The following is a 27,987-nucleotide window of genomic DNA, read 5'->3' as shown; positions in this document are numbered from 1 at the left end:
TTTTCTCCGTAAGACTCAGTATTCTTCTTTTTTTGCTCTTTTTGTTCTTGGGGCTGCAGGTGTCCTCTTGAAGGCAGTGCTTATATATACCTCCAGTTTGAGCTTTAGTCTTCTATTCCTGATTGCTTGCTGGACATTTTCATCTCATTGCGTCACTGTTATTTAAAGCACTCAACAGATTTCCTGCAAAGCTTTGTGACTCTGCAAGGACCTCTATGCTTTAGATCCCTTTATGCTTTAAAGCAGAACTTGCAGGCATCTGGGTCTGTGCCTTCTCCCTATCACTGTGTCACTAAATCTTGTCAGTTCTTCCTGGTGATTCTCACATTTGTTCATTTCCATTCTTACTGTTGCCACATTTATCAGTCTTTGAACAGGGTGTGTTTGGATTGTGAGTGGTCCTTGAAGATTCACTGATGATGAATATGAATCAAGGTGCCATAACATCAGTGAGGCCAGATAGTATCTTCTGTTCTGTTACTGGAGCTTTGCTTTCATGTGGTTGAGATTATCAGCTGACTCATATTAGTTGAGTTGGTGCTAGCTTATTTGTGTTGTGTTTAGTGAGATGGTGATATGGATAACTTAATATTACCCAGTATTTGAATTCTCAATAAACTTTTGACTTCTTTTCCTCAGCAGATTTGATTCTTAGTTTGTTAAAATAAATTTTCACAGCTTAAGTCACACACTCAGTAAGAATAATGAAAGCAGATCAGGAAGTATGCTGAGTGCTTGAGATGAAGACTTTGTCAAGCATAATCTAGAGTCGGAGGGTGAGGTCAGCATTGTGGCAGCATGAGACACCCCTTTGTCTTCCCCGCTCCGTCTACAACCAGTAAAACGCCTGTAACTCAACATAGGTCCACCGCCTAGCACCCCAGATGCGGGGGGTTCCACACATCTGTCCGTGTAAAGGCGAGGGCACTGGGACACGCAGAGGAGGCTGAACCGGGGAACAGCTGAGGCAGTGCTTGCGAGCCCGGACCCAAAGCCGTGGCGGCTGAGCCTGCAGCCCCACAGAACCCAGGAGAAGCAGAGAAGGCCGTGCACACGCCTGGCCACTCGGCTGCAGCAGCGCCCATGGTCACGGGGAGCCGGGCGGCAGTGGAGGGGGATTGCGGCCCCGCTCCTCCAGTCACGGTGGCGCCCCTGACTCGGAGGCCTGTGCATACCTGCCAACCCCATGGCCCTGGCTGCCCCCTGAACCCTCCCCTGTGGCAGCAGAGCTTGCAAGCCAGGAGACCCTGGACGAGGTGGGGATGCCGCCATCCCAGTGCCGTAGGTGGCAACCCAGTAGAGCAGCACCGGGAGCATCGGGGCACCAGCGACCCTGGAGGCACGAGCAGCACCACGGAGGGCACCAGGGACACCTCTGACGGGGGTGGTGGGGGGTGGAAAGTGCAGAGCCTCCTGTGAGATCAGAGGCAGCGCAGGTAAGAGAAGCCAAACACTGGGGCCCTAGCGCCACCTTCTGGAAAACAAAGGAAAGGCCTCTAATTACCAACCTGTTGAATCATTAGACTCAAGTTGGAAGAAAGCTTTACTTAAAGAAGAGAGGTGTTCGCTACTTCACATGCACTGGCAGAGGGACACCTCATCAGGTGACACGGAAACCACGGTAACACGGCATCACAAAAAGAAAACGACGGATCTCCAGAGACCAAGCTTCAAGTCGTGGAATATTGCAGTCTGACTGATAGAGGGTTCAGAATAGCTGTCATGAAGAAACTCAACAAGCTGTAAGAAAAGTCAGAAAGGCAGTTCAGTGAGCTCAGGAATAAAATTAATGAACAGAAGGATTACTTTACCACAGAGAGTGAAACGCTAAAAAAGAACCAAACAGAAATTCTGGAGCTTGAAGAGCTCAATAAAGGAGATGAAGAACGCATTAGAAGGCACTGGAAACAGAGCAGAGCAGATGGAGGAGAGAATTAGCAAGCTTGAAGACAGAGAAATAGAAATGATACAGGTGGAAGAGGACAGAGAAATAAGATCTAAACAAAATGAAGAAATTCTGCGAGTACTGTCTGACTCGTCTAGGAAGGGCAGTGTTAGGGTGATGGGTGTCCCAGAGGGAGAGGAGCGGGGGAGGGGAGCAGAGAGCTTATTTAAAGAAATAATAGCTGTGGGACTTCCCTGGTGATCTGGTGGCTAAGACTCCACACTCCCAATGCAGGGGACCCAGGTTTGATCCCTGGTCAGGGAACTAGATCCCACATGCCACAACTAAGAGCACGTGTGCTGCAACTAAGAGTTCGCATGCCGCAACTAAAAGATCCTGCATGCCGCAACGAAGATCCCATGTGCTGCAACCGACGCAGCCAAATAAATAAATACTTTTTTTTTTTTTTAAAGAAATAATAGCTGAGAACGTCCCAAACCTGGGGAGGGAACTGGATATACAAGTCCAGGAAGCTAACAGAACCCTAATTGTCTCAATGCAAAAAGACCTTTTCCAAGACACATTGTATTAAAACTATCAAAAGTCAATGACAAAGAAAGAATTTTAAAGCAGCCAGGGAAAAAGGGTGGCCACCTGCAAAGGAACCCCCATTAGGCTACCAGCAGATTCTCAGCAGAAACTCTACAGGCCAAGAGAGGGGAGTGGTACTTTGAGAACACCGAAAGAGAAGAGCTGTCAGCCAAGAATACTCTGTCCAGGAAAGTTACCCTTCAGATATGAAGGAGAAATAAAGGCTCTCCCAGACAAACAAAAGCTGAGGGAGTTCATCACCGCCAGACCTGCCTTACAAGAGATGTTGGAAGGAGCTCTTCTACCTGAAACGAAAAGGCAAAAGTACACAAACTTTGAGGAAGGTGGTAAATAGAATCAGAAAATTGTGACTCTATATCAGAATAGGTTGTTAAACATTTAATTACAGCATAAAGGCTAAAGGAAAAGAAAGCAGTAAAAATAACTATAGCTACTTCAATTTGGTAACAAAATCACAACACAAGAAGGGATAATTTGAGGTAACAAACAACATAAAATGGGAAGAGGAAAAGGACAGAAACCATATAGGCAAATGGAGATAGATGCTACCAGCAGAAACAGGACTATTTTACCTATGGGACATTTTATACAAAAAATGATCTGGAGTCCTGCTGTTCTCAATGTGGTCTGTGGTGGCAGCTTGGGCATCTTGCGTTGCTTGTCAGGATTGCAGAGTCCCAGGCACCGTCCAGGGCTACCGGATTAGAATCTGCATTTTTATCACCTCCCCAGGGATGTGCACGCGCTGGGAGACGCTGGTCTAGAACTGACTGTGCAGTTCTTTTATTTTTCTTAGTGGGAGACTTCGCTGCTGAAATAGTTGAACCCTCCAGCTGTTTATCTATTTGTGTTTTTCCGTATTTGTCTTTTTGTTCACCTTAGATTTTTAGGTGAACTTCAGAGGAGACTGTTGTAAGTCTTGTGAACAATGGAGAGTAGCTGGGGGAGGCAGCTGGAGCTGGAGGGGTCACCGAAGTCACCTGGAGCAGGCAGCGTGTGGCCGAGTGAGCCCGGCCTGCCGCGGCCTGGAGGGAACATTCGGAGCGGAGGGGCAACACGTGCAGAGGCAGGAGGGCAGGAAAGGGCATGTGTGAGTGGGAGTGCCGTGGTGAACTTGCAAGAGGACAGCGGGCCTTTGCCGTAGGGTCTGGGCCTGTCCCTTTGCTGCTGTGTGAGGTGCTTCGCTGTGCGGCCTCCGCTGTCAGCTCCTGAAAGTTTCCCGTTACTCTAATGCCCTGCCCTTCAGCTCTCCCAGACTCCCCTACCATCCTCACCTTGTTTAGCCTTTGCCAAGACGTGTTTTGGTATATTCTGTGCCAGTGGCCTCCTAGGCAGCCTTTAAACTTCATTTCAAGCTCTCTGTGAGACCTGCACGCCTTCCAGCAGACTGTCTCCATAGTTGGGGTCCTCCTTGCCCCTTCTGTATATCTTACATTGTGCTGAAATTGATGACAAACGTAACGTTCAACCACGTTGATGTGTGCAGCCTATTCATTTTCACTGTTGTGTAATATTCCATGTATGGAGATAATCATACTGGTGAACGTTTTTAAGGTATTGTCAATCTTTTTAGAAATCATGCTGCTATAAATATTCTGGTTACATGGCTTCTTGAGTATGTATATGAGGTTTTTTTTTATAACTTTATTTATTTTTGGCTGTGTTGGGTCTTCGTTGCTGCGCGCGGGCTTTCTGTAGTTGTGGCGAGCGGGGGCTACTCTTCGATGCGGTGCGCGGGCTTCTCATTGCGGTGGCTTCCCTTGTTGCAGAGCACGGGCTCTAGGTGCGTGAGTTTCAATAGTTGCAGCACGCAGCCTCAGTAGCAACACGCGGGCCTCAGTAGTTGCGGCGCGTGGGCTCAGTAGTTGTGGCACACAGACTCAGTAGTTGTGGCTCGCAGGCTCAGTAGTGTGGCTTGCGGGCTCTAGAGTTGTGGCGCACGGGTTTAGTTGCTCCGCGGCATGTGGGATCTTCCCGGACCAGGGCTCGAACCCGTGTCCCCTGCATTGGCAGGCAGATTCTCAACCACTGCGCCACCAGGGAGGTCCCAAGTATATATGAGTTTCTTTGTAGTGTTTTTCAGCCTTATTTGACTGTGATCCAGAGAAACAACATTTTATAACGTGACCTGATTTTTGTGTGTATGTCTGTCTGTATATATATATATGTACGTCAACTGATTTTTTTAAAAAGTTTAACAGTTATATTTACCCTTTGTGTGATGCACTATCTTTTTTCCTTCTAAAAATAAATACTTGTTGAGATTAAATTAATGAATTGTGACCTGCTGTTTAAAATATTGCTGTAGGGTGTGTTGTGTATGTGTGAATGTATATATGTACGTAGATGTGTCACATCATGACTATAAATTGATAAACGTATGTACGTGTGTCAGCACGTGTGTGTGTGTCTAGAACTTGATTACATTTCACCAAATTGTTTTTTAAATGGTTATACCTGTTTATATTGGTATGGCCTCCCGAGTCTGGGAACTTAGCTTTTTATCATGTGTCCGTGGTCTTTTAAAGCACGTACTTGGCACAGAATCGGTAAGTACTCACTGAATAGTTTGGTGAAAGAAAATGAGGATTTCATACGTGTAACTGCAAGACTACCATGCTAAGCAAGTACTGGTTTATCAGGCCAGCCTTAGGAACGCTCACCAGGCCAGTGTTACAGAGCGGGTGACCCGTTCGTGATGTCGGTTAGGCGTGTACAAGTCCATTGTTAGGGGTTCTTGACTACATTGTTCAGTTGTGATAGTTATGTTCCAAAGAAAGATACATTGACAAAATTACATTATTATTTCAATTGGTAAAAAGTGATTGGGGCTAAAGTTTCCCATGAGTGATAACAAGTTTCTATTTTCCCCTGGAGGAATCAATAAAATGGTTTTCATAGCCTTAAATTCGTAAGACCTAAACATCGTCTAACATTTAATTATATCTAGCTTTTGCTCAATAGTAATATAGCCATTTTAAAATTTTTGCTAGCATTATTCTTGTACAAGGCTTTTTTACGTTAAAGTCCCTTTCTTTTGTTGTTATAAAAATGCCCCACTGTATTGGGTGCTACAGCTTTTTACCTGCAGGGACAGTCATATCCCATTATGCAAGTTCATTCAGCCGTAGCGTTCACATCAGGAAAATCGTGCTGTATAGAAAAGTCTCCATTTGTATTTGGCTGAGGTTGTAGCAGATTATTCTGAGGGGAATCATTCTATTTTAAGAACAATGAAGCCCCACTTGGAGCGTGTTGAAAATCTTTGTTTTCTCCTCATGCTCTGGACCCACTGCCTGAGAGGGAAAGTTAAGATACAGTTGTTTTACAGACCAATGTAGGAACTTCTCTAGAGAAAGAGAAGTTATTGTATTTTGATTATCGAAATTTCTTAACATGACAGTAACTTGCGCTTAAGTAGCGCTTTAAAGCTTTAAAGATGTTTTCCATACATGCCTCACCTAAGTACTGGGGGCAGCCATTCTAACTCCATTTACCAGGTGGGAACCTGGTAGCTCAGTTTGTTACTAGTCCAGGGTCATTTATGCAGCTCAGAGGTGGCCAAGTACATGGGCAGTGCTGGTCTGTTGACCGCTAACTCATTTTGACACTGTCGACAGTCAAACATATTTAAGCAGAGCGTGTCCCAGATGTTTGTCAGTTTATAGGTGTCACTTCTCAGATTTAAAAGCAGGATATTTTGGCATAAATTGTATATGCGTAACCTCCCTCCTAAGGAATTTTGGGGGAATGTGTTTAGTTTTTACTGGGTTGAAATTATTGGCCTCAGTGGTATTTTGTAGATTCACTCTCACCTTTAGATAAAAAGTATGTACTTAAACAGAAACCTAAATTTTTGAAAAAGCTTGGTTTTTATTGATACCTCTTACTGTATTTTTTTCATAATCAAGTGATTTATAGAAATCTGTTATATATAAGCTTCTGAATATTTGATATAATTTCCAGATAGTACTTCTATTTTCCATTTTACTTTAATTGTACAGGCAAGTATGTGAAGGTAATCATAAGAGCATTTAAAATTATCAAGAAATAATACATTCAAAGATATGAAGAATAGTACAGCTGAGGCTTGTATTCTTGTATACTTAGGTGACTTTCCCTACAGTGTTTTTCAGAGTTTTTTGACCATGACCCAAAGAGCTAACATTTTATAACACACCTTAGTTCATCTATAACTTTTCTTAATCTCAGGGTTCTATCTGAGATTTATTCATGTTGATACAAGGCTTCTTGAGGCAGTCCTTGTTGTTTCTCGTCCTACAATTAGTATTAATCGATTAAAAAATCCCCCCCCCCACCCAGTGTGTTGATTGCAAAATGGAAGTTGTTGTAGTTTTCAAGGGCATTTCCTCCTAATTACCAGTGAGGGTGTGCATGTTTTTATGTGTTTATTGGCCATATATTTCTTCTGTGAATTACTCATTCGTATCTTTTTGTCCATTTTTCTGTTTAGGTTGGTTGTCTGTTTCCTACTAATTTCTGTTTCATTTTTTAAAACCTCTTTGATTTTTACTTGTTGGTAATCTTTTAAGCAATACACTACACATTTAATAAAGGACTTACTTTTTACTGTGGGATATTACTACTCCTGGTTCAAATATGGTGAGTGAGTAAACTGTTCACATAAAGTAGTTTTGAATTCTTAGACAGATTTGGGGGGAAGCTCCTAGGAAAGGAAAATTAGTAAACTCATTAAGGTTCTTGAAGGTTGATTTATAACCTTTCAGCACAGCCAAGACACACCTCTTCTTAGCAAGCTGCTGCTGTGCCATTTGAAAATTTGAACGTGTGAATTCTGTAACCCTCCATTACGATTGTATAAAGAACCAGAATGCTTCTTATATGCTGTTATATTTTATTTTATTTTTTAATACTAGCTTTTCTCTGTTTCTTCTCCGTAATTAGGTCCTCGATGGGCTTCCTGGAATATTGGTGTGTTTATTTGCATCAGATGTGCTGGCATCCATAGGAATCTTGGGGTTCATATATCCAGGGTCAAGTCAGTCAACCTAGACCAATGGACACCGGAACAGATCCAGGTAAACGTTTCCCTACCGAGAAATTATTGAAAGTATTTAAAATGGATATATAATCCATTTTTAATCCTTCTTGCACCTAAGGATTAACATTGAAAAGTAGTATATTGAAATATGGAATATGCCACATACAAAATTCGAGTGTTATCTGAATTGTCGGTTCACAGATGTGCATTTTTTCTTGATTCTACAGTAAAGTCAGTTTTTAATCTATTTTTACCTAAAATGTTGATTTTGAAGTATTTAAAAAATAAATTTCTTTTCCTTGTGCTGATGAAATTTGCAGGTGTAATTCTGTAGTCTGTTTTGCTTTGCTGTCAGTAGAGGGCGCCTGGGTAAAGACAAAGAACAAACCACCTCTTCCTGAGCGCTAACTGGAAGGCCTTCCCCTCTGTGCAGGGGTGGGTGTTCTCCGTAGGCAGATAGGGCCAAGGAGTCGGGAGACAGCCCAGGTAGCAAATGTTCTCGTGACTGATTTGGGCTTGTTTCGAGCGGTTTAGCTTTTTAGAGATAAATTTGTAATTTTAAGGCCTTGCCCTTTTTCCAGTGTGACAGTATTAAATTCTCAAAATCATACTTGCTAGTCCTTAAGGTTAATTGCTAATGTAAAAATGATGATTTCTACTGGTTTTATTTTATAGTTCACGGTGAAATTACATAACTTTCTCTAATGACCTTTTCAAATTACTTTTAGTCAGCATGAAGCCTAAATATACAGATATATGTAGTTGAACTTCAGTGATACACACACAAACCTCACAATCATAAAAGAACAAAAATAACACAAAAATTGGCACGGGTTGGGTGGGGTGAGGGTGGAAAGAATAGAATAGAATGCTGGGAGGGAGTGGTCATTAAAAAAAGATACATAGACTTGGTTAAAGAAAGTAAAATTTCTATCCTGAAGACATATTTATGCCAAAGTAAGTTCTAGATGTAGCAAAGATTTAAATGTTAAAAAAAAATCAAACCTCAAAAATACTCAAAGGAAAAAAATAGAACAGAGATTTTTCAGGCCATAAAGTCAAGCATAATTTACTTAGCTTAGTCTTAGACTAGTTTTTGAACATTTTGCTGGCTAAAGCATAAAAGGAAATATGAAACTGTATTTTCGAGATCCTTGAGGAGAAAATTTACTTGTTAATCAAGGAAGCAGAGCTTTTTGAACATTTTATATGAGGCAGTGATCTTAGTAACATCTCTGTAGTAACTGTGGTGACAGATTTCATGACATTGTTTAAGTTGTCTTCAAGAAAATGTGTAGCTTGAAAATGTAACTTGGTGTTTGTAATGGATTATGGAGGTACAAAACATTCAAGACCAAGTGTATTGCCTTTTTAATGGTTCATTTCAAACTAAGGAGAAAACATGAAATCCCTGGACAATTAAATTCTCCAGAAATATTATTTTTCTCAACTAGGCTGCTGAAAGGAGTTGAGTAGCAGGTTATTTGAAGTAGGCAGCTGTTCTTTTTTAATAGTTTAGAGCATAACTTCCCAAACAGAGGGCTGTAGTTCACTGGTTTTCTGTGGGATTGGTTATAGGTACAAAGCAAGATCCTGTATTATTAAATGTGTAAGGATTTTGAAAGCAATTATTAAGTAATATACAGTCTTTGAAATTGTATTTGAACACGTTTGCATGGTTCCAACTGTCAGCTTCTTCAAACAAGAATCACTGTTTTCGAGTGCAAGATTTTTGATGAGTACCTGTCACAGGGAATGCTCTGTGTGGCTCCGTAAGCCGTGGGGCTCCTCCTGCAGGTGAGGAGGGTAAAGGTGGGGTGCACTCCTGCAAAGTCAGATGGAGGAGACCGTGAAGTTTCACTTTAAAGAAGAGCAGGGAAGCCTAACCACACGGACGCATCTTGTGAGGGGCTTGTCGGCGCTTGCAGGCAAAGCCAGAGTTGTTCTTCGGAAACTGGCCCTGGACTCCTGTGCGGTGAAGAGGAAGAAGCGGTTGGCCAAGACCCCGGGCTCCACACTGCGGAGCACAGGGGTTGTTTTAAGGCCGCTGGTTCTAGAGAGGCCGCAGAGTGAAGTGACTGAGAAAGCTGTCTCTGGAGCCAGACGGCCAGGTGGGCCTGGGCGGTGCTGACAGGATGCCAGAGCGCAGGTGCCTGAGCGCCCTTGTCTGCGAGGTGGGGTGGCAACTGTCCCCTGCAGGGGCCGTGAGGACCAGCTAAGGTAGCGTGGGTAAAGCATTTACAGCGGGGCCTGGCACGCTTTTTACTGAGGTATAGTGGATTTACAGTGTTGTGCTCTTTTTAGACGGGCACGTCGTGAACCCTCAGTAACGTCGACTTGTCAGTTACCAGGAGGATTAGTCCATCTGTTCACTGTGCAAACCCTCGCCGTTGCTGCTTCGAGTATCTTTCTGATCTTAAGCAGTTAGCTTCCCTAGTGAATCTGCCGTGATGGATTGGTTGCTAAATGTACTACTGAGTAAACAAACAAATGGACCCATTGTGTGGTATTACTGAGTATAGAAGAATTACTTTTTGAGAATATTTGTGAGAAATAATTCACGTTTAGTGGTATGGGATGGTAAGGCATTCAGAGATGAGTGGTTAGGTAGCGGCATCTGTTGTCTGTTGAGGTCACTCTTATTCAGCTTTAAGCAGATCCTGTTTCCTGTGGTGGTAGGTGTGTTCCTTACAATCCAATTCTATCCACCCTTGGCATTATTTATTTATTTACTTAAAAAAAAATGAGGTATAATTACAGAGAGAATCCAGATAAAAGTGAGTTTTACGTACCTTGGCAGATGTCTTTACAGTCGTCCACCTGTGTCCTCCGGAAGTTGGTTCCAGGACCCCCACGGACACCGAAATCCATGGATGCTCAAGTCCTTTACCTGAAATGGTGGAGTTCCTGGACACGGGGCCGCGCATGGGCAGAGCTGACTGTGTGCGTCAGCAGGACCCCGGTACAGATACTCTGAGCGCGTCCATCACTAGGGAGAGGTTCCTTGTGTCCCTTTCTAGTCAGGACCCCCAGGGGCAGCCGCTGCACTGATTTCTGTTCCCTTAGGTTGCTGTGCATTGGAACTTTCGTCTTTTGGAGTCCGTTCTTACTAACTCTGAGTGTAGGTTCAGATTGGGGAAAGTGAAGATCGCAGTGTGATTTAGTGTTCCATATCCTTACGATGTAAGAATTTATTTAGCATAGAAACTGCGTGGGCGATACTTGCTCATAGAGTAAGAGAAGTGCTTTCACTGCGTGTGGTCAGTTCTGCTCTGGGTCTTCCCCACCACCACCCAGACATGTCATGGGGATCGTGTCTCTCATTTTCAAAGATGATACTTCGTTTTGGTTTTATTTATTTTCTATCTTTTATAAGTAAATGTGGAAACATTTAATCTCTGAGCCCCGTCACCCTGTTGAATAAAAGTGGTTTTTGTTAACATATGAAGTTTTTCCTCAGGACTTCTTATCAACTGATATTATATATACATCATATTTATGTCAGTTATTTATATATATGTTTGTGTGGCAGTCAGTGTTTAGGGCATCTGTCATATTATAGCTATGTTAGAATTGCTGTATGCTTACTTTTAAAAGAAAATAATTTATCTACAAAACTTATTTTTATTTTGATAGAATGGAAATAGAGTTATTCATCTTAAATTTTAATAAAACAGTTTTTTAAATCATGGTTCATAGATTAAATGTCTTTGATCTTGGGTTTATTGTTGGGTACTTCTCAAATTTTTGGAAAGGATCAATGTTTCAATACTTTTATAAATACTATAGCTTTTCTTTTAAATTTTGTACTGGTTCATCTACTCTACGTCTTGATTACCATTTTTCCCCATCATTTAAAAATTCTTAATTATTCATTTTTCAGTGTATTGAAGGAGTTAAAATAAAGAATACAGTAAACAACAAGGTCGTACTGTATAGCACAGGGAACTATATTCAATATCCTGCAAGAGACCATAGTGGAAAAGAATATGAAAAAAATTATATATATATATATATATATATGTATAACTGAATCACTCACTTTGCTGTGCACCAGAGAGTAACAACACTGTAAATCAGCTGTACTTCAATGAAAAAGATAAATTAAGAAAAAGAAATGGGGATTAAAAAAAATGAAGAGTAAAGTTTCTTAGCTCACTTTGTAGATAGTCGTGTAAATTGTGTTGTTCAATAAAACACCTCAATGAGACTTTGTCCATGGTGGAGAGTATACTCCGTATATTTGGTGTTTAAACTGATAACTTTTGGACCACTTTTAATATTTTATGTATCTATAAATCTTTTAGTAATCTTCTCTCACATGCTCTTTGTTTTACTACTTACTAGTGTCATTTATTGATATGGTACTTGGTATTTTTTTGGAAACACCAAGCCCACACAACTAAAATGTATTCGTGTATAAGATATATCCAGTCTCCCTAGGCATAGTGGCCTTGCCTTCAACATTTTGTAGGCATTTTCCCTTCCGTGTCTTTATAGCTTTACCATTTGTGCTTTAGCTTTGGACTACACTTTGGACTAGAAGGGGGGGTCTTTGAACCCAGCTCTCCTCACATCACCGTGTACTGTTACAACAGAAGAACAGAAGCTCTCCTCTCATTTTCTGTCCACCCATCCTCCGAATGTTTCCGATCTGACTTCCAGCTGTTTGTTCTCTTGGTCTAGGGGCAGGGTGGAGGAAGGTGGTGGGTGCCGGGTTCTCTGCCTTTATTTTCATTCTCAGCCTTCCTTCCTGCTTTTCCACCTAATTAAAAAAACTATGTTCATTTGGAGACATCTTTAAACTTTTTCCTCCTCTTTGAAACACGCTGCCTCACTCCCGCCTTTCATGAAAGTTTCCCTTGTGCCCTCTGACCCCCAACAATCAGCCCTCGACTCTGTCGTGCTCCTTGACTCGCTGGTTGGCTTGTTCACCAGTTAGCGTTTACCAAGGACTCACGGTGGCCGGCCACTGTCCTCCAGCGACTAGCTCTTACCTTCCTTCAGCAGCTGGATTTCTTGAGTAGGGTCTTTACCTGCGATTTCATTTCTTTGCCTGACTTTTGCCTCTGCTAGCGTGTTTTATTCCCGCCACTCTGCTGAGTTCTCGCTCACAAAGAACACAGTCACTCCTGTGGCCACAGGAGTGGCCCAGCTCTCCGTCCACCTCCGCCTTGGACTCCCTGCTTCCCTGACACTCATCGCTGCCTCCTTGAAGCCTTTTCTGTGTACTATCCTCATCTTTTGTTTTGTTTCATTATTTAGTCTCTGTAGTTTTTTCCTGTTTCTTTTTCTGCTTTTCCCTTCTGCTGGAGACTTTATACAGTTTTGTCTTTAGCCTTTTTGCTCTTTTGTCTTTCTCCATGTCGAAAACTCAGTTACTCTCATGGGTTCAGCCGGTATTTTTCTGTGCAGTTGGTTTTTCCCTCTCTTTCCAGTAGTGACTTCTATAGAGTTTCAGTTCTTCTTTTAGATTGTCTGTTCGAAACCTTTGATATTCATGGATTCATCATGCCTTAAGAAACCTTGGATATCCTTGGCGTGAAGTAATTGGTAATTTTCCCAAGTGTGTTTGGTAAGTCTGGAGTTAGCCCGTTAGGTTGATTCCAAGGCACTGGAATTTCAACATGGTTTTACATTATCTACTCATATTTGTATATTGAAGAACTCTTGTGAAGTAATTAAAAATCTTGTTGCTTTGTGAAAAATGTTTTGCATAAAACATAGAAAGTCGACTGCTAATGCAATGATAGAAGTTAAGAGAAAGGAATAGATGTGACCAGGCATGGATTTTTTTTTTTTTTTTGCTAGATAACGTGATGCATTTGAGTAGAATAAAGAACAGAATATCAGAATTAACAGCTGCTCTTTAACAGTATTAACAGAACCTCTAGATGTCTCATATGGAAACAGGAAAAAAGGATTTATGAAATTGTTTCAGTGTTTCATTCTGGAAAATTTTGCCCACAGTCATAGTAATTAATGTGTATATTTGTAAATGTTAAGATTGGTAGATGTCTATTTACCTGTAGCTTGGTACATCTAAAATTTAAATAATCATCTGGTTGTCCAGACTGGCTTTCTTTCCTGTGCCTTTGTATTCCATCAGTTCTTAATTTTTTCGTTGTTTCTGTTGCTTTCCATTTTTCTCCCTTTTCTCCGCATGTTCCAGTATACTTGTGAAATTCCAAAAATACGGCAGCCATAGGGAGTCTAACTTAAGCTAGTGTGTGGAAGTTCCAGGGTAGTATATGCAGCAACTAGAAGGCAGTACTTTTCAGCATTTCAAGCCGTCCCACGCTGAAATTGACTGCCTTGGAGGGTAGTCAGTTTACCATCCCTGGGATGGTTTGTGCAGAGGCTGGGCGAGCACCTGGAGGTGCGTAGCTGGGGTTCAAGCATTGGATGGCAGGTGGGGAGCAGTTTGGACGATTGAAATCTCTTCCACGCTTGAGATTCTTTGATTGTATGCCCAGTCCTCTTTGGTTACCACAGCAGTTCAAAATACATTTTCATTATCTGTGTTAGAATAAAGACGGTGTATCACAGTTAGAGATGTGATTCCGCTTTTTCCAGAAGTCAAATTCCACCCCAGAGGATAAAAATTTTCTGAACTCTCCAGAAATTCAAAAGAATGTGACAAGATGATTGGGTTAAGTCTGAAAGACGGGTTCTAAAAATGTTTTGGACAAACTTTTTTGCTCTTGATATTTTCTTTCATAAAGAGAAAATCACTAGCTAAATAAATAGGTATAGATTTCTATGATAACCTTGTCATTCCCAGAAAAACCTACTGTAAGGGAACTTGGTGTAGCCTTTAGTTTAATTTGGCAATAGATGTGTCATAGCGTTGACCTGCTTGTCTTAGTTTAAACTTTTGGTTTTTCTTAGAAAAGGGTTTTTCCTGAGGAAGTTACTAACATCATGGATTTCTGGCTGATCTTCGTCAGTAAGCTTTGCCGTATTCTGTCACCTCAACTTCAGTTCCTAATCAGGCCAAATCAGGGAGAACAGGCAAAAGGGGCTTGATAGTTACTTTAACTACTTCTCCGTGGGTAGAAAAGCACCTAAAATGACAGGTACTTTTTATGTTGTGGTCACGTTGTGTGCATCCTCCGGGGTAGAATTGGGGTGTAAAAGATTTAAGAGGTTGGGGGTGAAAGTGGCTGAATACACTGAGGAAGTTTTCTCCTCTTTCACTTTCTGACATAGTATGTTTTGGATGGAGTTATGATAAATTTTATTCTCTAGAAGCGTATTAATTTTGTGAAATGAAACGACTTGCAGTTGATGTTAAGTTCAGCCTCCTGTGAGCTCCCTCTGCCGTCTTTAAAAAATGGAAACCGGGAACTAGAGTGTTGTTAGGCAATCAGAACTTAAATTTTACTTGAATCATGCGGTTGTGCAGGTTTGTTTTACTTGGAACAGGATCCAAGGATGTATCACATTGATCCTTTCTCCGGGCCTGGTCTTAGCTCTTGGTGAGTAGTTAAATTGTCAGTTCATTGCAAAAAATGGCATTATGGCACCATTGTAAGCCTTTAGGTGCAGGTGAGATAAGTTAATATGTTTTCCTGGGAGTTCTGCAGAGGGGAAAGATGCATTAAATAAAACATATTATTAACAGTGATCTTACCTGTGTTTTTCAGTGAGGCTACTGGCACATGTAAAACACGGTAACTGGCTCATTATCTTTCTGTTTCCCGGCGGTGGTGTAGGTGTGTCGCGGCTGTTACACGGTCCTCTGGGGCCACTGCAGCACTCTCTTGCTTGATGTTTGCATGGTCTGTCTTCTTTCGTGCTTTTACGTTTAACCTGTCTCAGTCTTGAGATATAAGAGGTTTCTTCTAGACAGGAAATGCCTGCATGTGGTATGCTCTTCCAGTATGTAGTTTCAAATTTTTTATTTCAGTGACTTTTTAAAAACTAGTTTTTTAGTATCGTGTTTCCTTGTTTGAATTTCCTTTTTCAGTGACTCTCTTACCTGGATGTTGGGTCTTCATTGCCTGACTCTATTATTTGTCACTTTCTCTTGGATCCTTTTCATTACTTTTTTTTTTTTTCATTAAAATTTTTTTCTTCTTTTGCCTCTCCAGTTTTCTTAGACCATTGTTTGCTGTGTTTATTTGTTCTGGTCATCTATTTAATTTCATATTCATTTCTGAAATATTTTTTCTTTTGTTTCTAATTCTTTTCCTGAGTTTTCGTTTTAATTCTGCATGTTTCTAATTTCTGATATAGTTGTTCTTTCATAACACGACGTCCGTGAACTCATTTTTACATATTCTTTTGTATTTTGTATTCATGTCTTTTAGCTTGTTCTGAATTAGTAGGCTACCGTTTTGATCTGTTTCCTGGGTGTATTTGTTCTCGTGGGGCTTCACTGTCAGAGATGTTGTTCCACGTCTTATTCTCCTTTTCTGATAACTTTGTATGAGACTTGACCTTGATTATTTTCTGTTGATCATCTTTATATGACATTGGTTTTTCATTACCTTTAAAAGGAACTCATATTCAAGATAGCTTTTCTAACCTCACAGACCTCTCTCTTCTGTTGTTTTCACGTGATGTTTAAAAAGTAAAACCACTTGTTTTCTGAGATGATTGCTCTGTTCCCTTCTCCCACTTTTCTCTGGACCTTCTCGTCCTTTATCTCCATTATTTCTGTCCTGCTCCATTTTGAATCGTTTCGCAGGAGTTGCTACTCAGTGTAGGGCCCTGTCCTGGAAGGGAGATCTGGTGGTTCCTCATGGGAGCGCCTCCCCGTTCCCAGCTTCTTGCACTTCCTTGCTCTTCGGGTGGGTAAAATCCCTTTCAGCTTGATCTGCCTTCTTCACGTTGCTTCACAGCAGTTTCCCGTTTGTATTTCTCCACTGTCTTAGTGTTCTGTTCTCAGATCCACCTGATACCTCATTAGCTGCAGGCAGGTCTAGTGGTCATTATGCCTCGTCCTTACCTGATGGCATCTCGGGATTTGTGGGGATCCTCCGTCACCAAATTTTGGTGTGTATATTGTGCATGGGTTTTGGTGTTTTTAATCTAGTACTACTTTCTTTTTTTTTTTTTTTTTTTTGTGAGGAACTTCTCAGAGCTTCAGAAACTGTCACTGCTGTTACAGAATTCCCATGACAAGTAATATTTAATAGAATAAAGTTGTCATTAAAAAAGCTAATTTGAAGCACTCTATGATTTAACCACATTTGACCTGTATGTGTTAGAACATTGTTTAACCTCTCAAGGTTTTGACCCTTAGATAAATTTCCATAGTGCCTTATATAACCTGACACATAATAAGCTTTCAATATACAATTCTTGGTACACACTTATTCAAGAGACCCCTGGTCAAACAACTTTTTTCTTATTTTGTGGGAGGAGTACTCATTATAATTCCATCAAGCTGATGAAATTTCTCAAATTGTGGCCTCATGTACACACTTAACTTTTTTTTTTTTTTTTTAATTGTGTATCCACTTTACAGATTTTCTGCAATGGCCCATTCTCAAACTGCTTAGAGGAAGCTTTTGTATTTTTTTTTGTATTTTTTATTTTATTTATTTATTTATTTATTTATACAGCAGGTTCCTATTAGTCATCAGTTTTATACACATCAGTGTATACATGTCAATCCCAATCGCCCAATTCATCACACCACCACCACCCTGCCGCTTTCCCCGCTTGGTGTCCATACGTTTGTTTTCTACATCTGTGTCTCAATTTCTGCCCTGCAAACCAGTTGACTGAGATTCAAGTTATGCCAACTCCTTGCCAGGATCGTTAAATGTGTCCTCAAAGAAGCAGAGCAAGGTGGCAGCACAGTGCTGGGTTTATCTATTACCTGATGTGCGGAGTGAGGTGAAGAAAGAAATGTGATACTGTCTATAACAAAATATAATCTGTGAAGTTTAATAGGAGGTTTGCATTTTAAACAATCCACTGGGGGAAAAGGTCACATTTATTTTGAATCTGAACGTGCACGATTGTGATTTTTCTCTTGATTTTATTAATTGTTTTTGAGGTTAAACTTTTAAAAATATCAGTAATGCTTTTCAGAGTTCCCTTTTCCTAGTGACTGGCTATAGTTCTTGACTGGCTATAGTTCTTGGCTCAAGTCACTCATTAACCCTATTAATTCCGTACTGTCGAGGTGGGGCTGAGAGTGTAACCAAAGAAATCACAAGCTGCTTGAAGATACGGGCTTCTGTCCCGTAGGGAGTGCTCTGTTGGGTAGGAAGCTGTTGAGTGGCAGTGAATGTAGAATAGCTGTGTGAGTGGATCATCTGGGAACACAATTATTGTTAATTTCATTGCACACAGTATTTTAGAGGCGAGGTTGCTTCTCTTCCTGCTTTGTGTGAATGTAAAATGATCGAGAATAGCAGATGTGGTCAGAGCGCTGGCCTGGGACTCTGTAGACCTGGGCTCTGGGTTAGGCTTTGTTGGCTAAATGGCGGGCCATCTTCAGCAAGTTACTTAGTAGTGGCTCCTTTTTTTCCCTAAAAATAAAAATGCCCTCAGTGTCTAGTGATATCGTAAGTTCTAAGCATATCTTTTAAGTGTCTCATTACCTTTTTGACAGTGACCTTTATTTATTAATTTCTAAAAGCATGCAGCAGTGTGCAGAGGGCCTTCTAGGCAGAAAGATAGAAAACATATGTCGTATTTGAGAAAGTAAGGTAGTTATTGGGGGCAGTTGTATGTGCACAGGGAGTGAAGGTGAAAGTTGCTGCGGGCAGGGGCTGGTTTGGCCTTGATCCTGTGAGGGATGGGGGATGGGGAGAGGGACAGCCTACGAGCGCTTAATGTGTTCTCAGTTGAAGAGCGACATCTAACGTTATGTTCCTTTAAGAACATAAATCCGAGGGGCTTGTTCCTGCAGTGGCCTGGGCAGTGGGTGACTAGATCTTCAGCTAAAGTAGTGGCAATGAGGTTGATTAACGGGGTAAACCTACAAAAATATTGAGGTTAGAATCACTAAGACTTCTGACAGAAGGGGCAAGAGTCCACATGACTCCTGAGCTGGGCCTTAAGCACCTAGGACGGAAGTAGTGGTTTATCCCTGGACTTCAAGGGGTATGAATTTCATAGTAAGCAGAGATGACAGACGACTGTAATGTGAGACTTTTCCAGTTTTGTCATAACAGTGTTTACTTTTATTGCTTAAAAAAGAAGAATTCGTTCTCTGAATTTGTAGCAACTAGCCAATGCTGCAACATATGAATCAAGATCTGAGAATATCTAGAAGTTGTGAAAAATAGGAAAACTGGTACCTCTGATTCCACATCATCATTTAACAATTTTAATTTTTAAATACGTGTGGTTTACTTACTTTGTTCTTAAAAACAACAATTAAAACAGAAAGAGATCGACTCCCCTAAAACACAATTTCATGAAAACTGAAGGAATGGACTCTGTATTAAATATTTCCAAAGAGTTCCTGAGACCAAAAACAGTGGCCCTTCTTTTCCAGCAGCTGGAACCCAAAAGATCTTGAAACCAGTCCTGAAAAGCTTGCTCCTATGCAAGAAATCCTGGTGGCTTTTGAGAGGAAGATAGAGAACTATTCTGGAAAGTTTCAAGTGGTAGTAGAGGTGAGTCACTGACATGAAGAATTAACCAGGGACTACAATTTCTCTTTTTAATTATGAGGTTTTAAAATATATATATATATACATACACCCACACCCACACCCACACCCACACCCCCCCCACACACACATACACACACACACACACACCCACGTTCAGCTAAGGCAGTTTGAAATTTTAGTCTTTGTGTTCTAAAAATTTTAGTGAATAGAAAATAGAGCAAGTAGCGCTCCCTCTCCCGCACAAAACCAAATACGTTGAAATCTGAAGAAGCAGAAACTAAGAGTTGAAATTTCAGTGATGTCATCTTCAGCAACAATAATGAAGGTAATGATACTGGGAAAACACCTGGCATGTAAATGCCATATTTATATTTTGAATGTATTTTGACTGTAAGATATTCCTGGATGGGACTTGTTAAATGTATTAATTTTATTCGATCATAACGTCTCTGATCGTCAGGAGACCCTGTTCTCTTAGTGGAGGTGGAGGGCCCTAGTGAGAGGAGGTCTCCTTGCTCTGAGTCACATGCTGCTTGGATCCCTGGCTAAGCTCCCTCTGGATGTATTTTATTTAGGAACAGTGCAGGATTAATGAAGCCCCCCTCTGACTATTTTATTGTGTTGGGGAGTGGGAAACATATGGACATGGTACAAACATCAGAGGGTACAGAAGGTGTAAAATGGGTGGTCTCCCTCCCGTTTTTGTCCCTCAGTCATCCAGTTTCCCTCTGTAGGAACAACCCTATTTTTCAGTTTCTTGTATATTCTTCCTGAAATGTTTTATGCATATATACAAACATATAGGTGATAACACATTTTAAGCTATTTTCGTATCCTTACACAATAATCTTTTGACCTGGGAGTAAGAGTCTTCTTCCCTGCGCCGCCCCGCCCCCCGCAAGTCTATTTCTCAGAAAATGGGTAGAAGTGTTTTAATTTACATAGTTTTTTACCTTTTTTTTTCTCCAGATTTAGCATAGACCTGTAGCATCCTTCCATGACAGGCTAATGTGTAAGATTCTATTGATTATTTTGATGTTTTGTATTTTTGCCATTGGGAATTTAGAAGATCTAATTGCCACATTGTAACCTAGTCATTTGCAACAAAGCAATTAGTCATCTCAGTCCTTTATTTTGTAGCTGTTATTCTTTTTTCCACTTATTCCATTTTTAAAAATAGCCAGTAAACCCCAAAGGGCAAGTCAGTACACACATAAAAATTTATGAAAACTATGCAGATAGCTTCCTGAAACAATCCATTAGTGTGGGTTTTCCTTTGCTCATAAATGGTTGCTGCCGAGAGAGAGAAAGTGCAGGAGACGCTCCAGGGACACTTGGGGTAGGTGCTGAGCAAAGGGGAGGGTGCACAAGGTGAAGGAGAGGGGAGGCCCAGGGGCCTGGTTGCCAAACACAGACCCTGGCCCTGGGCTGGCCTGCGCTGGGTGGGCGCGGCCTGGGACGAATAGCAGCAGCGTGCCCTGGAGCGGTGGTGTCACGTGGGTAGGTTCCACGTCCCAGGATTTTGGAAGATTAAAGAAGAAATGTGACAAATTTTATTCTCAGGAGAATGAATCATTGAGTTGGAACTTCAGGTGGCCTGTCATTTATCTTGTCTTTTATTATTTCCTGATATTGACAATGACTTAAACTTGGGCACTCTTTGTTTCTGTACGTTCCTGTTGCCTTTTATCTTTGCATTCATTTCATGGCCCTTTTTGCCTAAAACTGTTTTTGTGTGCTGCTTTATTACCATGTTTTTCCACTGGAGATGCCCCATTGACATAAAACAATGCCTTTTTTGTTTTTTTTTTAAACATACACAGTAGTGTTACATAAAAATAAAATTTCCTTTTAAATTTGTTTGCTTACTTATTGATAATGCCTTTTAAAAATCTATTCCCACTTTTTTTTTTTTTTTAGTTTTTGGGTATGTTTATTAAATTACACAATCCAATAAATAAATGCCAATTAAAACTTTAAATTGACAACCTCAGTTCTCTTCAGTCTCTGTAAAACATTAAAAAGTTTGAACTCTTTTAGAATGTAAGTTTTATTGTTTTTTAGTGCAAAAACTGGGACTGGGTGATATGTTGTCTACTTAGAAAGTTTCAGAAGTAGAAATGCTTCATCTGCATTAGATTGTGATGACAATGTGTTTAGCCCATAGAGGCTTTTCAGCATTTCGATTCAAACAGTATTTTTAAAAATTGAGTCTCAAGTGATGGGTGAGGCTTTGGGCAGCTGTTGTTCTGTGTACTGGGTTGTGGGGGAGAAGCTGAAAGCCCTCAGATTATGAGGACAAGGGCTTTTAATAGCGGGCTTTGGGATTCGTGTGTCCTATTATGCCATTTCCAGGTGAAGCCTGCCTTTGCAGTTATAATGGTGGTGGTTTTGGATGAAGATCATTCATCAAAAAGTACAATATAAAATTCATCTTTCTAGGACCATATAAAGTATAAAAAGGAGGACAGATTGAATTTAATAGGCATAGTAAATAACATTAATTTTTAAATATGTCCTGCCTAAATGGCATTTATCATAACTGTGGAGTACACATTTCACTTATTCTTCAATATATTAATATATTTTTCTTAAAGTAAAAATGAATGTTGACCTTGTATTTCATATATTCTCACAATGGTTTGTTTGTCAAGAATATCAATACATTTCTGCTCACTGGATGCTTGGCTTGTTTTTAAAAAATCAATTTTGAGATGAACTGTAGTTTACTATGTAAATAAATATCTATTTTAAAATGTTTTTAAAACTCTGTAACTGATTCCTTGAATTACCCAGCAGGGAACCTCTTTGTGCTTGTTTCCTCATCTGTAAAATGAAAGCTGAGCCTCTAAAGCAGAGAGCCTGGTGTTGGTGAGCCCTGCGTGATATGGTCCCCAGTTCCATTGGCTGCAGCCTGAGGTGTCTAGACTGCCAGTGGCCGATGTTGGTTCTGTCAGGAGTTAAATTCTAGTGGAGACTCTTGGTCCTGTTACTTAACATCTTGCAGCTTCAGATTCCTTTCCTGTCAAATTAGGGTAATAATATCTAAATCAGGATTTTAAAAACTTTTAAATGGCATATATATAAGCAATTTATATACTATATATGCAATTTATATATTATATATAATACATCTAATTTATAATACTATATTATTTATATATATTAATAAGATATTGAGGCTAATGCTTGTTACTGTAGCTGTTAGGCTGTTTCATTATTTTCTTCTGCCAATTACCAGAATTTGCTCTTAAGTCCAACAGAATAAATTTTCACGTGTCCTATAGGGCCCTTGCCTGTAGTGTCTTGACACTCTGAGGACAGCTAGTTTCTACCACACTCCTATCACCTCCCCAGAATGCCAGCTCCTGTTGTTTTTTTCTCCTCACTCTAACCATCTCCAGTGGCTGAACCAGTTTCATCTCCACTAATCCTTTCACTGCAGACTTTCCTTCCACCCTACTCTGTTCTACTTTTTAGAAACTTAGAAATTATCTGAGCTTACTAGTGTCTTCCTTCTCCTTACAAAATGATCTCTCTACATCCGTGATGTTATTGATTCCTTGTTTCCCCCAGTCCCAGCTAACAGAGACACACACACAGGCGAGCACTTGCGTCAAGTCACTTTTTGGCAGTGGTCTCCTGTAGAAATGGCTCATCATTTCACATCACTTCTCCCTTTCAGATTTTATACCTTTTTTTCCTCCTGTCTAACTGTGATGGATAACATCCCTAGAACAAAATTAAATAATTTGGTATAATGTACGTGTATGCCGTGTTCTTAATTTTTTATTGTGCCAAAATAAAATATTAATGACCTATATTAAAGAGAATATTTATATAAAATGTATAGAGTCATATTTATTGAATATAAGATAATATCACTGATTGTAAGAAACACCTACATTTTATGGACTAATTAGAAAAAAATGATCACTTACAAGACACGATCAGTTGTAAGATGTATTTCTACTTCATGAATGTTATAATATGAAGAAAAATGTAACTTTGGATCAATGAGATATGGCACGTATAGCAGATACTGTTTTTAGTCTTACTAAATTTTCTGTTAAAATTTTTATGTACTCTTGTTTGTGTGTTAGAAACTTCAAGTTTTCTTATTTTTGTAGTTTCTGTGAGCTGTATCTAAGTTACTTTTTGCTTCATTGCATATATTATGCACACTTTCTCTTGGTCTCGTTCTTTCCAGATGTTTGATGCCTTTATGATGACGTGAGTTGGTCGTCTCTACTCCTGAATTCCCACCTGCCCCCGCACAAAGATGCGGCGTCATTGAATGCTTGTGATGGAAAACGGTTTTCCTTTTTTCAGGAAGGGTTAGCCGTCCTGAAAGTTTCTCCGCTCTTCTCCCCACTCACAGGATTGTTCCCTAGCCCTCACACTGACAGACTCCATGCTACTGTGCCTCATGACGCGGAGGAGCCCTCGGCCTACTCTCTCCTCTCCAGAGCGAAATAGCAAAACATTTTCTTGTTTTTCAGCTTACTATCCCTTAATGGTTCCCAACCCTTTATTACTTCACTTTCTCATTATCTCTAGAGGAATGACTTCGAAATCTCGTTTACCCTGAAAGAATTCTTATGTTGAGGTTGGGTGGTGTAGGTGTCCAGAAATGGGTTTACATTAGTATTTTGCATAACTTAGAACTCTCAGTTGGGAGAAAAGTCACTGTATTTTTTTATCTGAAGGAAGAGGGTTCTGTATCCCCTTGAGGGCTACAACTCAAGGATGACATCTAGTGATCTGTTAAGCCTGGATTGTCTTCTTGAGGACGTGGGGGGGTGTGTTTAGGAAATCAGGGGAAAAAGGAATTATAAAAGCAGATCTTTCAACCAGTTAAAACATTTTAAGGAACTTAAGCTCCATGAAAATGATGTAAAATAGTGATAGAATAATGTTTTGTTTGTAAATGTTAGTTCAGTTTCTAATGTAATAGAATATCCTGGAAGTACTCTTTGGTTAGTCCTTACTCATAGATGATCCAGAAACTTAATAATCATTTCAACCAGTTTAATTATCTTATGCCTCCTTAGCAGTGGTTCTTACTCTTGGGGTTGATAGATTTTAGGGAGAGTACTGTGAACTCCTGAACTTGTATGTAAAATTTGGCCATTAGGCACAGTGTTTTGGTAGCGAGAGGAGGATCTATAGCTGTTAGCAGAATCTTAAAGAGATTAATAACCCCAAAGAAGTGAATCCACTTCTGTTGTGTTCTAGGGCGGCCCTATTTCTGCCTAACTGCTCTCCATTGTGACCTTGATTGTAAATCATGAAAACCTCACAGTATTTTGAAGCTCAAAACAAAGAAAATTTGATCTTGAGTTACTAGCCTTAGAAATGGCAGTGTTGTTCAAGTGGTACATTTAAAACAATAGTAATACCATGAACTGCCAGGGAATCCACTTTTAGGAAGTAGTGAGTGTAAATGAAGGTGGTATTGTAGTCACGGAAAAAGACATTAGAAAACTGCAGATCCATGTATGTTGAAGACGTGTGAAGGATTAAAACTATGCTTCTGTTTTGAACTTGAGTAATTCATTTCATAGTTGTGATATAAATTATTTTTCTAAAGAATATATATTGGAAATGATAAATGTCTGGTGTTTGTATGTGTGTGTGTATAGGAATTACTTTTTAATGTTTATATGAGTAATGAAAATATGTGATTTTTTTTTATTATAGTGCATGCAAGATATGGGAAATACTAAAGCAAGACTACTATATGAAGCCAATCTTCCAGAGAACTTTCGAAGACCACAGACAGATCAGTATCCTTTAACATTTCTTTATTGTGGGGTTTAAAAGAATCAGCTCATTTTTATAGTTCGTATTTTAACTTTGTATTGAATATTGAGGAAGATGTGACCTTTATCATACTGTTGTTCATGAAAAATAGAAATTGATTTGCCCTGAGCTATGCTTAGTATATGGTAAGTTTTTAATAGGAATCTGGTAATACGTGATCTATATAGTATTTTTATGTAATTATTATTAAGTATAAAATATTATAACTGATTCCTCTTGATTGATCTCCAACTCCTGATTGGAGCATATAGGTTGTTTATTACTTTAGACTATTATTAGAGATTTGATTTGTGAGCATCTTGAGTATTTTCGAAAAATCATTTCCAGAGAAGTTTCCTTTGAATATTTATTTATTTATTTGGCTGCATCGGGTCTTCGTTGCAGCACTTGGGCTTCTCTCTAGTTGTGGCATGTGGGCTCTAGAGTGCACGGGCTCAGTAGTTGCAGCGTGTGGGCTCTCTAGTTGTGGCTCACGGGCTTAGTTGCCCCACAGCATGTGGGATCTTAGTTCCCCGACCAGGGATTGAACCCGTGTCCCCTGCATTGGAAGGCGGATTCTCAACCACTGGACCACCAGGGAAGTGCCTGGAGGAATTTCCTTTGATCACCTTTATGTGGTAATTATGTTTATGTGAAGCAGTTGACAGACAAATCCCATACTCGGTGGATGTGGATGGCGGCAGGGATGTGGGGTCGTGTCACTGCTGACCTTCCGTGGGTCACAGGCTGCACGGCTCTGTCTCCTTTCGCATCTGACCTAATGAATGAGGGGAATATTTTCTCACAGGCATTTTAGTCAGGATTTTTTTTTTTCACATGTTAAAGAGAAATCATTTGATTTTATAGGATTCCTTGAACTCATATTGAAGTTTGAGAAAAAGCTCATCAGAATAAGATTATCTAATTGATTGTAGGTATATGTGATTTTATCCAAAGGTGATTTTTGTGATTTTGGCAATATAATGTAGTTTCTTAAAGATCAGTTGTGTACTGGACTCCCCTGGTGATCCAGTGGTTAAGAATCTGCCTTCCAATTCAGGGGACGCGGGTTCGATCCCTGGTCGGGGAACCAGGATCCCACGTGCCGGGGTGGGGGTACAACTAGGCCCACGTGCTGCAACTACCGAGCCCACGCACCACAACTAGAGAGCCTGTGCACTACAACTACCGAGCCTGCGTGCCACAACTAGAGAGCCTGTGTGCCACAACTACTGAGCCCACGCGCTGTGCAGCCCTCACGCCACAACTAGAGAGCCCGCACACCACAACTACTGAGCCCGCATGCCACAACTTGATAGAAGTCCGCATGCCACAAGGAAGAGCAGAGCCCACGCGCCACAACGAAAGATCCCACATGCCTCAACTAAGACCCGACGCAGTCAAGTAAATAAATATTTTAAAAAAAATTATGTGTAACTTAAAAAAAAAAAAAAGAACAGTTGTGTACTACCCATGTGTATACTAAGACAGTTTGTGTGATCAAACAATGAAAAAAATTGATCTTTTCTCAGAGATACAGGCCATTATATATATATTTTCATATTTGTATAGAAACCTTTTGGGTTATATTCAAGAAGTTAGTATTTGTTCTGTTCTGTTTCTGCTTCCCCCACCTCCTTCCCACACATTTAGCAGTCTGATATCCCAGGCTATTTTTATTATAGCAAGATCCTAGGGTAGGAGTGGGTGGTACATTTCAGGCATAAAAAATTGTGTGAGCAGAAGTATGAAGGTGTGAGGACACTTGACATTTTAAAGTTTTGATATGACAAGATTTAAGTTTCGTGGGGCCAGTGGCAGAAGAAGCTCATTTTTCCAGATTGTGAAGGGTTTTCAGTACCATATAGAGCAGCATATAGGTAGCATACAGAGCAGTACCTCATTTCATTGGCCCAAAGGATTGAAGGATTTGAAAAGCCATGACGAGTTTTGAGGCAGGAGAAACATTAGACATTTTAGCTTCTACCACAAGGAAGATGAGTTGGAGGAGGTCGTGGAGTCACAGAGGGCACGTAGACTACTAGTACAGCCCTGAGAGGAGCAGTGATGAAGAGATGAATTACGTAGGAGACTTGAGAACAGGCAGGGGGGAATTGGGGAGATTGGAAGGGAACTGGGAAGGCAGGAGCAGTTGGATTAGGTTAAGATTGCCTTTGTTTCCAAGGAAGACACTGCGATGACCCCAAGGTTCCTCGCTTGGCTAAGGTTCTGTGAGTGAGGTAAACTTCTTCGGGGAAGGAATTCAGTACCAGATGAAGGTGTAAGGGTTACAAGTTGAAGACAGTGAGCCATCACTTTGGGCAGAATGAGGTGTCTGTGGGACACATGCATGGAGATGCCCATCTAGAAGCTGGAAACAGGAGTCTGGACCCTAAAAGAAAGCAGGAAATGCAGTGTAGACTGGAGAGTCACTTAGCATGTAGGTGATAGGAAAATGCTTGCTAAAGTTGTGTTTACCTAGCGCAGTGGTCCCGTATTTTCTTAAATAAATTTGTTTATTTTTGGCCTTGGGTCTTTGTTGCTGCGCGCGGGCTTTCTCATTGCGGAGAGAGGGGGCTACTCTTCGCTGCAGTGCACGGGCACTCTTCTCATTGCGGTGGCTTCCCTTGTTGCGGAGCACGGGCTCTAGGCGTGCGGGCTTCAGTAGTTGTGGCACGCGGGCTCAGTAGTTGTGGATCGCGGGCTCTAGGGCGCAGGCTCAGTAGCTGTGGCTCACGGGCCCAGTTGCTCCATGGCATCTGGGCTCTTCCCCGACCAGGGCTGGAACCCGTGGCCCCTGCATTGGCAGGCAAATTCTTAACCACTGCACCACCAGAGAAGTCCCTGGTCCTGTATTCTTTTTTGGGGTTTTATTGAGAATCTTGGGCATGCTGTTTTCCTTCTCCTCTGGAAAGTGAGGGCGTAGGGCAGAATCCTGAGGAAGAGAGCATGGTGGAAGGAGATACCGCAGAGCAAACAAGCTGTGTTCCAGGTGGTGGTTACCACTGCTTGCCAGTCGTATTAGCTTATTCCTTTTCTGCTTCTCGCCCCCAGGCCTGAGTTAACATGTAAAA

At 40.7% G+C, this 27,987-nt stretch overlaps 1 protein-coding gene across 2 annotated transcripts in view; it reads left to right on the top strand.

Annotated features, from left to right (window-relative positions):
* The window catches only part of SMAP1 (small ArfGAP 1), a 152,627-nt gene that overhangs the window by 43,673 nt on the left and 80,967 nt on the right, over positions 1 to 27,987 (top strand). For both annotated transcript variants that reach the window (XM_059941815.1, XM_059941813.1), the window contains exons 2-3: positions 7,424 to 7,557; positions 24,812 to 24,897. In XM_059941815.1, coding sequence (XP_059797798.1) covers positions 7,424 to 7,557; positions 24,812 to 24,897 — 220 coding nt within the window. The remainder of the gene's footprint in view (positions 1 to 7,423; positions 7,558 to 24,811; positions 24,898 to 27,987) is intronic.

Source organism: Balaenoptera ricei, chromosome 12 (genome assembly GCF_028023285.1).
Source record: "Balaenoptera ricei isolate mBalRic1 chromosome 12, mBalRic1.hap2, whole genome shotgun sequence".
In the NCBI taxonomy this organism is placed as follows: domain Eukaryota; kingdom Metazoa; phylum Chordata; class Mammalia; order Artiodactyla; family Balaenopteridae; genus Balaenoptera; species Balaenoptera ricei.
The sequence above is the reverse complement of the archived record's forward strand: the minus strand, read 5'-3'. Positions and strand labels throughout refer to the sequence as shown.